Consider the following 15129-nt stretch of genomic DNA (forward strand, 5'->3'; position numbering starts at 1 on the left):
CCTTCTCTCCCATTTCCTGCACTCGAATTCCAGTCACCCATGACTATTAAATTTTCATCTCTCTTCACTATCTGAATAATTTCTTTTATTTCATCATGCATTTCTTCAATTTCTTCGTCATCTGCAGAGCTAGTTGGCATATAAACTTGTACTACTGTAGCAGGTGTGCGTTTCGTGTCTATCTTGGCCACAATAATGCGTTCACTATGCTGTTGGTAGTAGCTTACCCGCACTCCTATTTTTTTATTCATTATTAAACCTACTCCTGCATTACCCCTATTTGATTTTGTATTTATAACCCTGTATTCATCTGACCAAAAGTCTTGTTCCTCCTGCCACCAAACTTCACTGATTCTCACTATATCTAACTTCAAGCTATCCATTTCCCTTTTTAAATTTTCTAACCTACCTGCCCGATTAGGGGATCTGAAATTACACGCTCCGATCCGTAGAACACCAGTTTTCTTTCTCCTGATAACGACATCCTCTTGAGTAGTCCCCGCCCGGAGGTCGGAATGGGGGACTATTTTACCTCCGGAATATTTTACCCAAGAGGACACCAAATCATACAGACTATAAGTTAACCAATTCATCTGTAGAAGCAGCAGACTGAGAATTTCTACTTGAGTGTGTAGATTTGGTGCTGGTATAAAAACTAGATGTTGACACCATGCAACTACAGAATTTAATTAGGATTTTTTAACACTACACATTGTGTTTTCAAAAGACCTGAGGATGTAGGTATTTGTGCGCTAGGAAAAGAAAAAATTTCTTAGAATGCCATGGCATGCAATCTTGTTGTACATCACTTACTGTGTACAGGTGTAAGTATAGGACTGTATAACATGAAAATAAAATAGAAAGAAACTGCCAAATGGGAAAAATATATTAAAAACAAAGATTCCAAGACTTACCAAGCGGGAAAGCGCCGGTAGATAGGCACAATAAATAAAACACACAAACACACACACAGAATTTCGAGCTTTCGCAACCGGCGGGTGCTTTGTCAGGAAAGAGGGAAGGAAAAGGAAAGATGAAAGGATGTGGGTTTTAAGGGAGAGGGTAAGGAGTCATTCCAATCCCGGGAGCAGAAAGACTTACCTTAGCTCCTTAGCCTCTCCCTTAAAACGCACATCCTTTCATCTTTCCGTTTCCTTCCCTCTTTCCTGACGAAGCAACCCTTTGGAGCGGTTGCAAAGGCTCGAAATTCTGTGTGTGTCTTTGTGTGTTTTATTTATTGTGCCTATCTACCGGCGCTTTCCCGCTTGGTAAGTCTTGGAATCTTTATTTTTACTGTATAACATGATTTACATTTGATAGTTCTTGTGCTCTGTATTATTATTCTGTAACCCCACAGTTTTAGAGTGCATATTTTATTCACACTTGCTTCACAGTACTAACTAACATACCATTAGAAATGAACTGGGACATGGGTTCAGCTGATTAACCCTTTTGGGGCTGCGAGGGTTGAGCGTCCTGCTTGCCTGTCTGGCTGACGGGGGCAAACATATCGGGTACCGGTCCAGCGGGTGGCTGACTCAGCTGACAAGCACTGCGGGCTACAGCCATTGTCGGCTAATTGCAAGTTCAGCACACTAAGAACCATTCTTTGATAATACTCTTTATAAAATTTATATCACTCTGTAAGGTCACTGTGGTTCAGTTTCTGAGAACGACGAAAGAGAACTTGGAAAACTAACACACACTTTGTAGGATAAGCTTATCCTGAGCTGAGAAAAAGTACGTTAGAAAAATGAAAAACTTTTGTATTTGTTACTGAAAAATTCTGTAACTTGCTATTTATAGACTACCAATGTATTTGTCTGTAACCCATTAAAATTTCATTGACATCAGGCAAATACATTTTAAGATGTATATGTTTAAAGTGAGCAATTCCTTGTGAAGGTGCCCAAAACTAGGGCCAACGGTTCTTACTATAATCATAAATAAAGAATAATTATTGAACTTTAAAAGCATATTGTGTGTCACACAGAATTAAACATCAGAAACTTCAGTACAACTCATTTTGCACATATTGCTTTGTTTATAATTGAAGTCTAAACTCGATTCTCCATAATAAAAAATCTGAGAGTAAGATTCTACCTTCTTCACTGTTCCCTCTTTGTTTGTTGCATTCTGTAAAATTTAGTTTTGTGGTTGCTCATCCTCATTTTAGATGCAGGCTGCTATTGACCTAATTAAGAACCTTTTTTGGTACTTTTTCTTCTCAAATTTTTATTCTTTTTACTTTCCTTTTCTTGCAGCATACTCAAGTCACTGAAACATCCTCTTTATCTGCCTTTCTTTTTTCTTGGTGACTTAGCAGTACATACTACATAGAGCCTCTGGGGAACTTGCTTTTTGTCTATTCCTCTAAGGAACCACGAGTAAAGCCCTTCTTTATTTTGCAGTCAAAAGGGAGTCTTGTTTTGATATCCATTGAACCTCAGTTTTACATGTTTGTCCATTAAATTTATATAGCATCTGGCAGATTAGTTCCAAGTGGAATTTTGCCGGTGGTGTGTTCTGTTACCTTTTTATTTAAAAATTGTTTTTGCACTCAGTGCACAAAAGTCAGTCAAATGAAAGAATAGTCTCTTTTGCAGTTCATTGTGTTTCAGATGCACTGTGCATTACATAATGCCTGTCTTATCAGCAGCACCCATTAACTTATTATAGTTCACTACACAAGTGTATTTCAATTTATTTTGGCCTGGTTTGTGTTCCTTTTTTTAGGTTTCAACAAAATATGGTCTAATTTCTTTGTTGTCCATTCATATTATTTTATACATCACAAAGAACTAAAATTTTCATACCAAATGGCTATGTTTCTTTATTACGTACTGCTTAAATTGGAGCTTTCCTTTGGAAAGAAGGAAACTTTCATCTATTAAAATTTTTCTAAAGGGGTATGGCTTCTTTGAGTTGTATGTTGTACAATCAGCAGCATTTTCACCAAAATACCTTGACATGTGGTCATTTTGTTACTAATGTGCAGTAAATGCAGAATCAGTTTCTACCAGTCTGTGGACATTATGTGAGAAAATATTGGTGTTTGAAGTAAAGAATCTGTTGAAAATATTTACTTCTAGCTTCTTAGTTCTTGGCATAAGCATGGAATGTACCAAGAAGCAATATAATTCTGCAGGCTCTATATGCTTCCAACATGCGAATCTTCTGGGCACTGTCTTTATTTTTTTTCATTAAGAAGTATGTAATAATTATTTATCTCCTTATAAATGGCAAAATCAGATTCAAATGACATAAAATACAAAAAATGACTTACTGAATCTTCAAAGCTTACATTTACATGTATGCTAAATACGTTAACGAAATGGTGGCATTTCATCATAGGACGATTCTCTGACCAATTATTCATTCGTTTTCGTGACTAATTTGCTCCTACTGCTTCATCATCTTTTTTCCTCTTCAGGAGAAGAAACTTCTGAAGAAGTTTCTTGTGATGTTGAAGAATCAGCAGTACACCCAGACACATCCAAATCTTCATCTGAAAAAAAGTCCGAAGTATCACTACCATTTATGAGGAATTCCATTATTTCCTAGTCCCGATAAATTACATCTCGACATTGCTAAGGCAATGCAGGCAAACATTGTTGGCTCACCAAATATGGAAATAGGACTGGTCCAGTGCAAGGCTCGTAATCAGAAAGAACCCAGGAGCAGGTAAAAGCAGTACCACTTTCTGACATAATGAACAAGAGCCATATAACGACAGCACTCGCAGAAATGTTGAAACGTGGACAGCAGTGAGTCACTGATTACCGGTAGCTCCCACACCTGGGTATACCTGAATGCCCTTAGCTGTCAGGCTTTCCTGCCGATGTCTTTAGCTGTCTGTACATTCTAATTGCTGGGCATACATGTTTGTCTGTAGCTGCAGAATGGTTAAGAAAGAGAAGGAAACACAAATAATGTCATTGTTGAATAAAGCGTGAGTTTGTGTGGAATTATGGAGTAGTTATGCACCATGTTTTCCATTTAGTTTGAACTGCTAAACATGATGCAAAATGTGTACAGTGAGAAAAAAGAGTATTATGAACATGTGGAATGAGAACTGCTGTATATTTTTCCTGTAACGTTTTAACGAGTATTGTCAGTTTTGTTTTACATCTTTTTTTAAAGTGCCCCAGGTTCGAGTCCTCCCTTGTGTGTGTGTGTGTGTGTGTGTGTGTGTGTGTGTGTGTGTGTGTGTGTGTGGTGGTCTTCTTTGCATAAGTTAGTTTAAGTAGTATGTAAGTCAAGAGACTGATGACTTCAGCAGTTTGGTTCCTTAGGAATTCACACATGTTCATAATGTACCAGATATATGTAGTATATCAATGAAAATAATCAATTTTTTAAACTATAATGTAATTGGATAGATAAAAAATCCACTCAACAAGCCGCGGCAGGTCAACACACATGTAAAAGGTATTACAGTGTGCAAGCTTTCGGAATTGGTGGCACCTTTTTCTGACAAAAGGTTTGAAAGAAACGAAGAGGGGTGAAGGAACAGAACTGGTGAGGTTTACAAAAAGGGGCAGAGTCTGAAAAGGTTGCCCAGAACCTCAAATCAGAGGTGACTTACTGGATGGGATGAGAAGGAAAGACTGATTGTTAGAGACTGCCAACAATCGGTTTTCCCTCCTCATCTCGTCTGGTAAGTATCCCTTAGCAGGGGGTTCTGGGTGACTTCCTGAGTTCTACCCCTTTACCAGTCCTTTTTCTACAACCATCTTCTTTCCCCTTCACCCCTTCTGCCAGAAGAAGGTGCCACTGGCTCTGAAAGCTTACAAACTTTAATTCTTTTTATATTTGTGTTCTACTGCTGCCACTTTGTGTGAGAATTTTTTTTTGTGTGTCCACTTAAAAATGTATAGTATGTTGTGCTATGATTAGAAATTTAAACTGTTTGTTGGTATGTGTGAAATCATTACAGCTGCCTTAAACTGCAAATTTTTACTGTTGTCAGATACGCCAAAGGAAGTTTATGAAGCCCTAAAACTTTTCGGACATGACAGTTTTCGTCATGGTCAAGAGGAAGCAATAATGAGGATACTTTCTGGGAAATCAACATTACTAATGTTGGCAACAGGTTCAGGAAAAAGCTTGTGCTATCAGTTACCAGCTTATATGTTTGCTCAGCGTAGCAAGTGCATAACATTAGTTATCTCTCCACTAGTTTCATTAATGGAAGATCAGGTGTGTTCTGAAAATTAATTATTTTTGTTAGTGATGATTGTTTACAATGTAAAGATAATGACATTACTTCACATTAATTTGACATCTTAATCTGAAAGAAATTACAATCAGTAGTTTTGACAAAAAATTGTTCCCAATATACCATTATTTTATTTTATAAAGGTTCTCAGACATCATGTCAGCTGGAATGAAATTATAGTTTTCACTCACTCTTCTTACAGGTGATGAGAATATCTTCCTGTTTACAAGCAGCGTGTCTACATACCAATCAGACAGAAAAACAAAGGGAAAAGGTCACTGATATGGTGAAGTCAGGAAAACTGCAAATATTGTTAGTCTCCCCTGAAGCAGTGGCATCATGTGTAAAATCAAAAGGTTTTGGTGGCCTTCTGAAACTTCTACCTCCAATAGCATTTGCGTGTATTGATGAAGCTCATTGTGTGTCTCAGTGGTCGCACAATTTCAGACCATCTTATCTTTCAATATGTAAGGTAAGAAGTATAAGATTTCTTCACCTGTAGATGATAATCAGTCATTGTAAACTGCCTGTTGTGTTCCAGCATACAGTTACTCCATTGACTTAAAGTAATGAAATTTGAAAATAAATATGGTAATGGAAAGTCCTTTATGCTCTATAAATAGTGGGAAAGGTAAAAAGTTGAGGTGCTGATTGGATGATAGCCTCGTAAACAATACAGAAAATGTTGCTCCTTTTTACAGCAAGTGTGTAGTACTCCCTGAAAAAGAATTGGAGCTTTCTGCTAGAGCCAGCTGGAAGACATTGTCTGAAAGCTCAACATTTTCAGTCTTACTCATGTCTGTCTATCTCAACTACATGCTGAGTTGTTACCTTTAAGGGGCCCTCACATGCTCAACATTTATTGCTTAATGCTAAGAGCGGTATCTTACACTTTGTTCAATATATTGGAGGAGACTGCAGAACTGTAGAAATATTGTCACTCACTCAGTGTATTGCACAGCATATTGTACTGTGTAAGGATGATATGATGTTGAGATTTCATGATTTATGTGTGAGTAAACAAGTGATACGATGATGCTGTGGTTATGAATACATCAGGAAAGACTGATACAAGGAATTGTCTGTTGAAATACATTCAGGGGAGCAGTTTCATTACACATTTAATACTTCTTCACTAACAAGCTGTAGTAACATCTGGTGAAAATTTCACAACCTGTAAACGTTGTGTTTATGTAATGTAGAAATGTGGCAAAAGAATGGTGAAACCTGGACTCACAGTACCAGGTAACCTCAAAACACTAGCTGAGTAATGTTTCGATTTTGGTGAGAGATCAGTTACATAACTACTTCTATGACCAACATAGAACATAGACATGCAATTTTTTAAACATACATTCTAGTCCATTCCCCCCCCTCCTCCCCCCCCCCCCTAATGAACCATGGACCTTGCCACTGATGGGAAGGCTCACATGCCTCAACTATACAGATAGCCATACCATAGCTACAACAACAATAGAAAGGTATCTCTTAAGAGGCCAGACAAACATGTTCCTGAAGAGGAACAGCAGCCTCTTCAGTAGGTGCAGGAGAGTGAGTCTGGATGATTGACTGATCTGGCCTTGTAACACTAACCAAAACGGCCTTGCTGTGCTGGTACTGTGAACGGCTGAAAGCAAGGGGAAACTACAGCCGTAATTTTTCCCGAGGGCATGCAGCTTTACTGTATGGTTAAATGATGATGGCGTCCTCTTGGGTAAAACATTCTGGAGGTAAAATAGTCCCCCATTCGGATCTCCGGGTGGGGACTACTCGAGAGGATGTTGTTATCAGGAGAAAGAAAACTGGTGTTCTACGGATCGGAGGGTGGAATGTCAGATCCCCTAATCGAGCAGGTAGGTTAGAAAATTTAAAAAGGGAAATGGATAGCTTGAAGTTAGATATAGTGAGAATCAGTGAAGTTTGGTGGCAGGAGGAACAAGACTTTTGGTCAGATGAATACAGGGTTATAAATACAAAATCAAATAGGGGTAATGCAGGAGTAGGTTTAATAATGAATAAAAAAATAGGAGTGCGGGTAAGCTACTACCAACAGCATAGTGAACGCATTATTGTGGCCAAGATAGACACGAAACGCACACCTGCTACAGTAGTACAAGTTTATATGCCAACTAGCTCTGCAGATGATGATGAAATGGAAGTAATGTATGATGAGATAAAAGAAATTATTCAGGTAGTGAAGGGAGAGGAAAATTTAATAGTCATGGGTGACTGGAATTCGAGAGTAGGAAAAGGGAGAAAAGGAAACATAGTGGGTGAATAAGGATTGGGGGGGAGAGAAATGAAAGAGGAAGCCGTCTGGTAGAGTTTTGCCCAGAGCATAACTTAATCATAGCTAACAGTTTGTTTAAGAATCATAAAGAAGGTTATATATGTGGAGGAGGCCTAGAGACACTGGAAGGTTTCAGATAGATTACGTAATGGTAAGACAGAGATTTAGGAGCCAGGTTTTAAATTGTAAGACATTTCCGGGGGCAGATGTGGACTCTGATCCCAATTTATTAGATATGAGCTGTAGATTAAAACTGAAGAAACTGCAAAAAGATGGGAATTTAATGAAATAGGACCTGGATAAACTGAAAGCACCAGAGGTTGTAGAGAGTTTCAGAGAGAGTATTAGGGAGCAGTTGACAAATATGGGGGAAAGAAATACAATATAAGAAGAATAGGTAGCTTTTAGAGATGAAATAGTGAAGGCGGCAGAGGATCAAGTAGGTAAAAAGATAGGGGATAGTAGAAATCCTTGGATAACAGAGGAGAGATTGAATTTAATTGATGAAAGGAGAAAATATAAAAATGCAGTAAATGAAACAGGCAAAAAGGACTGAAGGAGAGAAAATTGTTAACATCGAGTATAGATTTAAATGTCAGGAAGTCTTCTTTTGGAAAGTATTTGTGTGGAGTGTAGCCACGTATGGAAGTGAAACATGGACGATAAGTAGATTAGACAAGGAGAGAATAAAAGCTTTCTGAATGTAGTGCTACAGAAGAATGCTGAAGATTTGATGGGTAGATCACGTAATTAATGAGAAGGTACTGAGGAATTCGTGGCACTGTTTGACTAGGAGGAGAGATTGCTTGGTAGGACACATTCTAAGACATCAAGGGATCACCAATTTACTATTGGAGGGAAGCATGGAGGGTAACATTGTAGATGGAGACCAAGAGATGAATACACTAAGTAAATTCAGAAGGTTGTAGGTTGCAGTAGTTATTCGCAGATGAAGAGGCTTGCGCAGGATAGAGTAGGATAGAGAGCTGGATCAAACCAGTCTCTGGACTGAAGACCACACCAATAACAACTACTTCTAGTACACAACAACAGAATTACAGACATTGGCTGGAAGGGGTGTCATTTGAAATCAGTGGGGTAGGTTGAAAATTTGTGCTGGGTGGGGATCCGAACTCAGGACTCATGTTTACTAGGCAGATGTTGTTACCACTGAGGTATCTGGATGCAAGTGATCAGTGCAACTGCACAAATTACCATAGCATGCCTCTCTTCTGACTCAAATTCTCAATCTATTGACACACTACTAATGTAGTGCCTATTGCCCAGTATACTCATTATTTGCGGCATTTCTCCAATTACTGTAAGAGTTCACGCCTGTGGTGCATCTGCACTGAAGAGATCGTTGGCCATCTCACCTTAACACACACACACACACACACACACACACACACACACACACACACACACACACACACACAATGTGATAAAAGTATCCGGCAGCTGGCTGAAAATGACTTACAAGTTCGTGGTGTCCTCCTATGGTCATTCTGGAATTCAATATGGAGTTGGCACACCCTTATCCTGACCCCTTCCACTCTCACAGGCATATGTTCAGTTGGGTGCTGGAAGGTTTCTTGGGGAATGGCAGTCTGTTTTTCACAGAGTGCTGCACTGAGGAGTGGTATCGATGTCTGTCGGTGAGGCCTGGCACAAAGTCAGCGTTCCAAAACATCCCAGAGGTGTTCTGTAGGTTTTAGGTCAGGACTCTGTGCAGGCCAGTCCATTACAAGGTTGTTATTGTTGTGTTACCATTCTGTCATAGGCCATACATTATGAACAGGTGCTCGATCATGTTGAAAGAGATCAGTCTCCATCCCCGAATTGCTCTTCAACAGTGGGAAGCAAGAAGGTGCTTGAAACATCAGTATAGCCCTGTGCTGTGTTAGTGTCACACAAAACAACACGGGGTGCAAGCCCCCTCCATGACAAACACGTCCACACCATAACACCACCACCTCGGAATTTTACTGTTGGCACTACATATGCTGGCAGATGACATCCACCAGGCATTAGCCATACCTACAAAATGTTGTAATTCACTGGAACATTCTATATTTGTACAAATAGGAGTACACTTGGCTGAGGCAGGCATGTACTTTGTGAGTATTTGCTCAGTAAGTATGCCGTCACTGTGAAGTGTTAGTTCTCGGGGACAAGTTTGCTTTCATAACAGGTACTTGGTTCCATGTGACATAGTTTATTGGAGACACTGGATAGCTCGGACATCAGTGTTGCCGTAGCTCCATTAATGCAGTGTGAAAGCCATTCCAGTTGTATCCAGGATCCCTAATACAAGCAGTACATTCCTCAGATGGTATGCATTTTCAAGGTACTAAAGGAACTGCTGATTCAGATGTGCATCAGCCATCTGGTATTGCTTTTGGGAGACACTGGCCAGGGCCTTACTGAATGGACGAAGGAATTTGAAAGTGTGCTGCATACTACAGATGAGATGACATGGTGTCTTGCTAACGTGTACTTTTACTGGAATAGTACAGTGAATCATGAATGAGGGAGAGACCAGGACAGGTCACAAATTTCACTCGAAAATTAAGCAGACATTTGATGACAATCAAGAGCGGATCCCCAAAGGTGAAGAAGTGAAGAACAGGGCCCAACACCACGGAGGCAACATGATAATATATATTCTGTTGCGGGACACTCACATAATAATCCCACATATGATGGAAATTAACAAAATTTCACACACAGTGAAACAAGTGGCAGAGGATGTATACTGAGGACTTTTTGAAATGTGTCACAAGGATTGTCATCACAGCAGAGGACTTAAATATGTGATGCCAGCACATTGAGGCAATGTACTAGAAAAGAGTATATTGAAAGACATTGGACAGACTTATGAATTTCGTACAGATGGCAGTCGTGGAAGACCATCAGGACCTTGCAAAGTCATAGACGAGGTAGGAAGGTATATGTCACCTGTTAATGTTGAACCTAGATGGGCAGAAGTAGCAGCTTTGAATGTAAAATCTAACCAGGAGGAAGTAGTATTATTGACTCAAGAATTGGTACTGATCTTTTCAAGGCAGACAAATGTGGGGGAATAATCAGAAACCATAGATTACTGCCACAACTGTTGGACAACATAAACAATTCTTAATGACACAGATACAGTCCACTCCCTTGTCAATTTGATCACCACACAGATATGTGGACGTACGGATGAAAACAAGCCTGTATGTTTGTATTGTGAATGCTCTTGCCATGCCATATAGTGCTTTCAAAAAATGAACAGTGTTTGATGTCTAAATGCTGTAAGACATCAAACTATGTGGCAGTTTTGTGCATACCAGGTGACTTCAGCCAATCTATAGGATGAAGCCAGTGGTCATATCATCATTGACATTGTTCTCGAATACAACCCAGTCATTCCCCATTGCTGTACAGAGGTTACATCTGCTTGCCCAGCCACTGAAATCAGAAAACTAAGAAGTGCAATCATCTATGGAGGTGATGCTACGCTGGGTGAAAATCCTCCATGGATGAGAGTTACCGAGATGTATCGATGTCACCATTGACAAGCTGACTACCCAGATACTGGTTGATTCTGGAGGGGGTCTTTCTCTATTGTGTCAGACACACATTGACACCAGCTGAAGATTACATTTGAGATTCAAAGGCTCTTGTGCTGAAGGTTGCAAGTGGAAAGTACATCCAGGAGCGGGAACTAACGTTCTGAGAGTAACTACCAGTGATAGAACAATGCTCTTCGAATATGTTGTCTTACTGGAATGCAGTCATATTGTTATATGAAGCAGTCATAGACTCATAGATCAAAGCTCCAGTTTTATGAAGCTACTCTGGCAAGTTCTTGTGCAACAATTGCTCTTGATGATCGCCATCTGTTGAAGATGCACACATTCCACCATCCCCAATGAGACGGTTTCTGGTCTATAGTCTGGACATTCAGTTAAACTATGAAGCTGTAATGAAAAGCGAGAAAGTACTCAGTCTTATAAAGCAAATATATATGCTAGTGATGACCATAATACATAATTATCACAAGTGGACAAGGAGATACCTCAGTCAACAGTTGCTGTTGACAACTACTACTCGTCCGTAAGGGTATGTGCATAGGGACAACCAAACTAGTCCTGGAGGGACTGTCAATGTAGAACCATGCTAAGCTACCATTGCAGATTACATACAAAGGGAATCTACTACCCATCTTCCAATAAACTCTACATTGACTGAGGCATGATGTCAGTGAGTTTTTTTGCATTCAACGTCAATTTTTGGACATTTTCAATTTGAGAGTGGAGAAAAGCCATTTCAGACAACCCAGTGAAAAAAAACTCGATACGCACTGGATGGCAATTACCAGCATCTGCCAAAATCATCTAAAAGAATGTATTCCCATAGACACAAATTGCTAACACCTTGAACTGTTGGAAGGGACTGGTATAGATATGCAGACTGTCTACTGCCCGATTTAGGTTGATGAGGCTGACTGGGAAGAGACAGTTTTCATAGCTCCTGATGGCCTCTCTCAAAGCAGTCCTGTTCAGTCTGTGCAATGTAACAGCAACCTTTAAATGCATGATGGACAACTTGCTTGGCATCTCAAATAAACATCACACCTCTTACATCTTGATGACACTGTTTTCTCGAAGAAATTTTAGGAGCATGTAAGCCCTTGACAACTGTGCTAAAATATGCTTACGACTCAGGTATTACCCGGAAACCAAGAAAGTGCCATATCATTGACCAAGAATGTTCACAGTGCTCTGGCATCAGGTCATCTGGGATTTGCCATGACTGTTGATTGAATCAGAAACAGTTATCATGGAACGAGTCTTTACCAGTCTGTTAGACATTCTTTAAGCCTCTGTAGGACAGTCCAGTGACAGAAGTTAGTGCCTCAGTTACTCCCAGACATCTGGTACAAATTTGTCCTGCTCTTGCTCAGTTTCATCTGATCAGAAATGACATCTTGCCTAATACAAAACTTCCTGGCTGATAAAACTGTGCCTGAATAGGATTCGAACCTGTGACCTTTGCCTTTTGTGGGCAAGTGCTCTACTGGCTGAGCTATCCAAGCACAACTCATGACCTGTACTCTCAGCTTTACTTCCGCCAGTACCTCATCTCCTACCTTCTGGGCTTCATAGAAGTTCTTCTACTAAGCTCGCAGGACTAGCAGCCCGGGAAGAAAGGATATTGTGGAGACATGGTTCATGATTAAAGCATTAATAGCATGCCTCTGAGGAAAATCAAACTGATTTATGTGAAGTAGAAAAGTTGTAAAGCAGTGTGACATGAAATGAACACTTAAAATCAGTAACAGGCAAAATGTGCTGAATACGTTAGTTTTGATGTTGAACTCTGAGGAAGTGTGTGTAAATGAAAAAGGTAATAAAAAAGATTCTTAAAATACCTGTACTTAAGAGGTCAAAATACAGTGGCTTGCTGCTTAGTCTCAAGATCACAGTATTGCGATCCTTATTGTTAGTGATTACAGTGTTAAAATGAGGAGTGATCAAATGATCTAAGAGAGACATCATCTTTTAAAAAAATAGCATGCTGCTAGGTTTGTAACCAAGCATTTTAGTTTCTTGCCTATTAAGAGAATGTTGTGATGGGATGAAATGAAATAATCTCTGACTCAGCTGCAATTAGGCATCGAAACAATTTCGGTGGTGACAAGTGAAAATTTGTGTCAAACAGGGACTCGAACCTGGATTTTCTACTTCTTGCGAATGGTTGCCTCAACCAACTTGGCTATCTGGACATGGTTTCTGTCGGACTCAGATTTTCATCTTGTTTCACGTTACTGACATGGCACTCCTTTCCATCGTACTCATTGCTTGGCTGCATTTGCTGGAGTCCCTCAGGAGTTCAGGAGAGAGAGAGAGAGAGAGAGAGAGAGAGAGAGAGAGTGTGTGTGTGTGTGTGTGTGTGTGTGTGTGTGCCGTCACATTGAAGAGACATTGTGGCCGTCAGTGAGGTGTCACCATTCATGGTCCTGCAGTCTCACATTTTTGTCATGAAATGAAATGGAAAAACCTGTAACTCTGCTGCAATTAGGCACTGAAGTAATTTCAGTGACAAAAAATTTTGAGTGAAAATTTGTGGCGGATCGGCACTCGAACTCATCACCATTGAAACAACTTTGATGCCTTATACCAGTCAAGTCTGAGATTATTTCATTTCATTTCACTTAATTTGATTTCTTTTCATCATGTTTATGTATGGTTGCAGGATCATTAATGGGGTATCTTCTTTTGAACATGTTGAAAACAACAGACACCACACATGTGTAAATGTACTGTATTTACTCGAATCTAAGCCGCACTCAAATCTAAGCCGCACCTGAAAAATGAGACTTGAAATGAAGGGAAAAAAAATTCCCAAATCTAAGCCGCACCTGAAATTTGAGACTTGAAATTCGAGGGGAGAGAAAAGTTTTAGGCCGCACCTCCAAATCGAAACAAAGTTGGTCCGTTGTAATATGAGACACAGTTTAGGTCGAATGAATGACGATACAGCTACAGTAGTTTGGTTCGAGTCGTAAGCTTAGCAGTTGAGCTTTACCAGGTAGCCGTTGCTATGCGTCAGGCACTCTGTCTGTATTTATATGGGTACCCTTCCTCTTTCACATGCTTCGCCTTGTTTGAATTGATTGCTTATTTTTCTTTGATCTGATAACTGCCGTTCTCTTTGTTATAGGTGTTTACGCACTCTACGCTGACAATCCATTACTGTACTGTGTCACGCATTGTTTGTCGCATTCTGATAACGTATGTTTACAACCTGTCGCCGCTCGGTGGCATGGCTGGCTTGTGTGCGCGGTACCGCCGCTGCTTTCTTTGCTAATGATTAACAAAAACCAAATAATAGACTGTGTATGATAGAAGATGTTCTGAACGAGAGTTTAGCAAAAATTTTTCTTTGTTTGAAAATCTTTGCAGACGCCTCATTAGTACATTACATTTTGCACAGAAGTTAGTCATCTTAGATTTAAAAATCTAGTCAATTGCCGTGCTTGATTTTTGATTGTATCACTATTAGACATAAGAATAATACGAATATAAACATGACACGATATGCATATTCTTCCGCATTTGCTGTTGTCTCACTCTAGTTTCGTAGTTTATTATGCATACAGGATTTAAATGAGATAACAGCAAACACGAAAGAATACACGGCAAAATGTTTATATTCGTATTATTCTTATGGTGAAGAGAATACTGTGTGTGATTCACAATTCATAAAAGTTCCTATTAGCAACCATGTCTTCTCACAGGTAGGCAAAAAATCAGAATGTAGAGTTGGCCATATTGACAAAAACCCCAAACAGTCTCCTCAGCCCGGTTTTCGTAGTACATTGAAATACTGCTACATTTGAAAATGAACAATACGGAATTTGTATATACTTTGTTGGGTGATGTAGGAAAATGCAGTGGTTGAAAGTTGAGGCGGAGAAAAAAAGCTAGTCTTCCGTCTTCCATAATTTTTTACTGACACAGAGGTTTTTGCACCAGTATTTATCTTTGTGCCTGCAAAACATGCCTGTGTAGCACTACATATATTCGATGGAAGAAGTTAGTTGTGGCGGCACCTTCCAACATTTTTC

The 15129-nt window shown here is 39.6% G+C and overlaps 1 protein-coding gene across 1 annotated transcript in view; it reads left to right on the top strand.

Annotated features, from left to right (window-relative positions):
* LOC126341081 (ATP-dependent DNA helicase Q4) overlaps window positions 1–15129 on the top strand; it is a 126766-nt gene that overhangs the window by 53829 nt on the left and 57808 nt on the right. Inside the window, exons 5-6 of the mRNA XM_050001748.1 lie at window positions 4973–5202; window positions 5424–5693. Coding sequence (XP_049857705.1) covers window positions 4973–5202; window positions 5424–5693 — 500 coding nt within the window. The remainder of the gene's footprint in view (window positions 1–4972; window positions 5203–5423; window positions 5694–15129) is intronic.

This window comes from Schistocerca gregaria, chromosome 1, assembly GCF_023897955.1.
Source record: "Schistocerca gregaria isolate iqSchGreg1 chromosome 1, iqSchGreg1.2, whole genome shotgun sequence".
In the NCBI taxonomy this organism is placed as follows: Eukaryota; Metazoa; Arthropoda; class Insecta; order Orthoptera; family Acrididae; genus Schistocerca; species Schistocerca gregaria.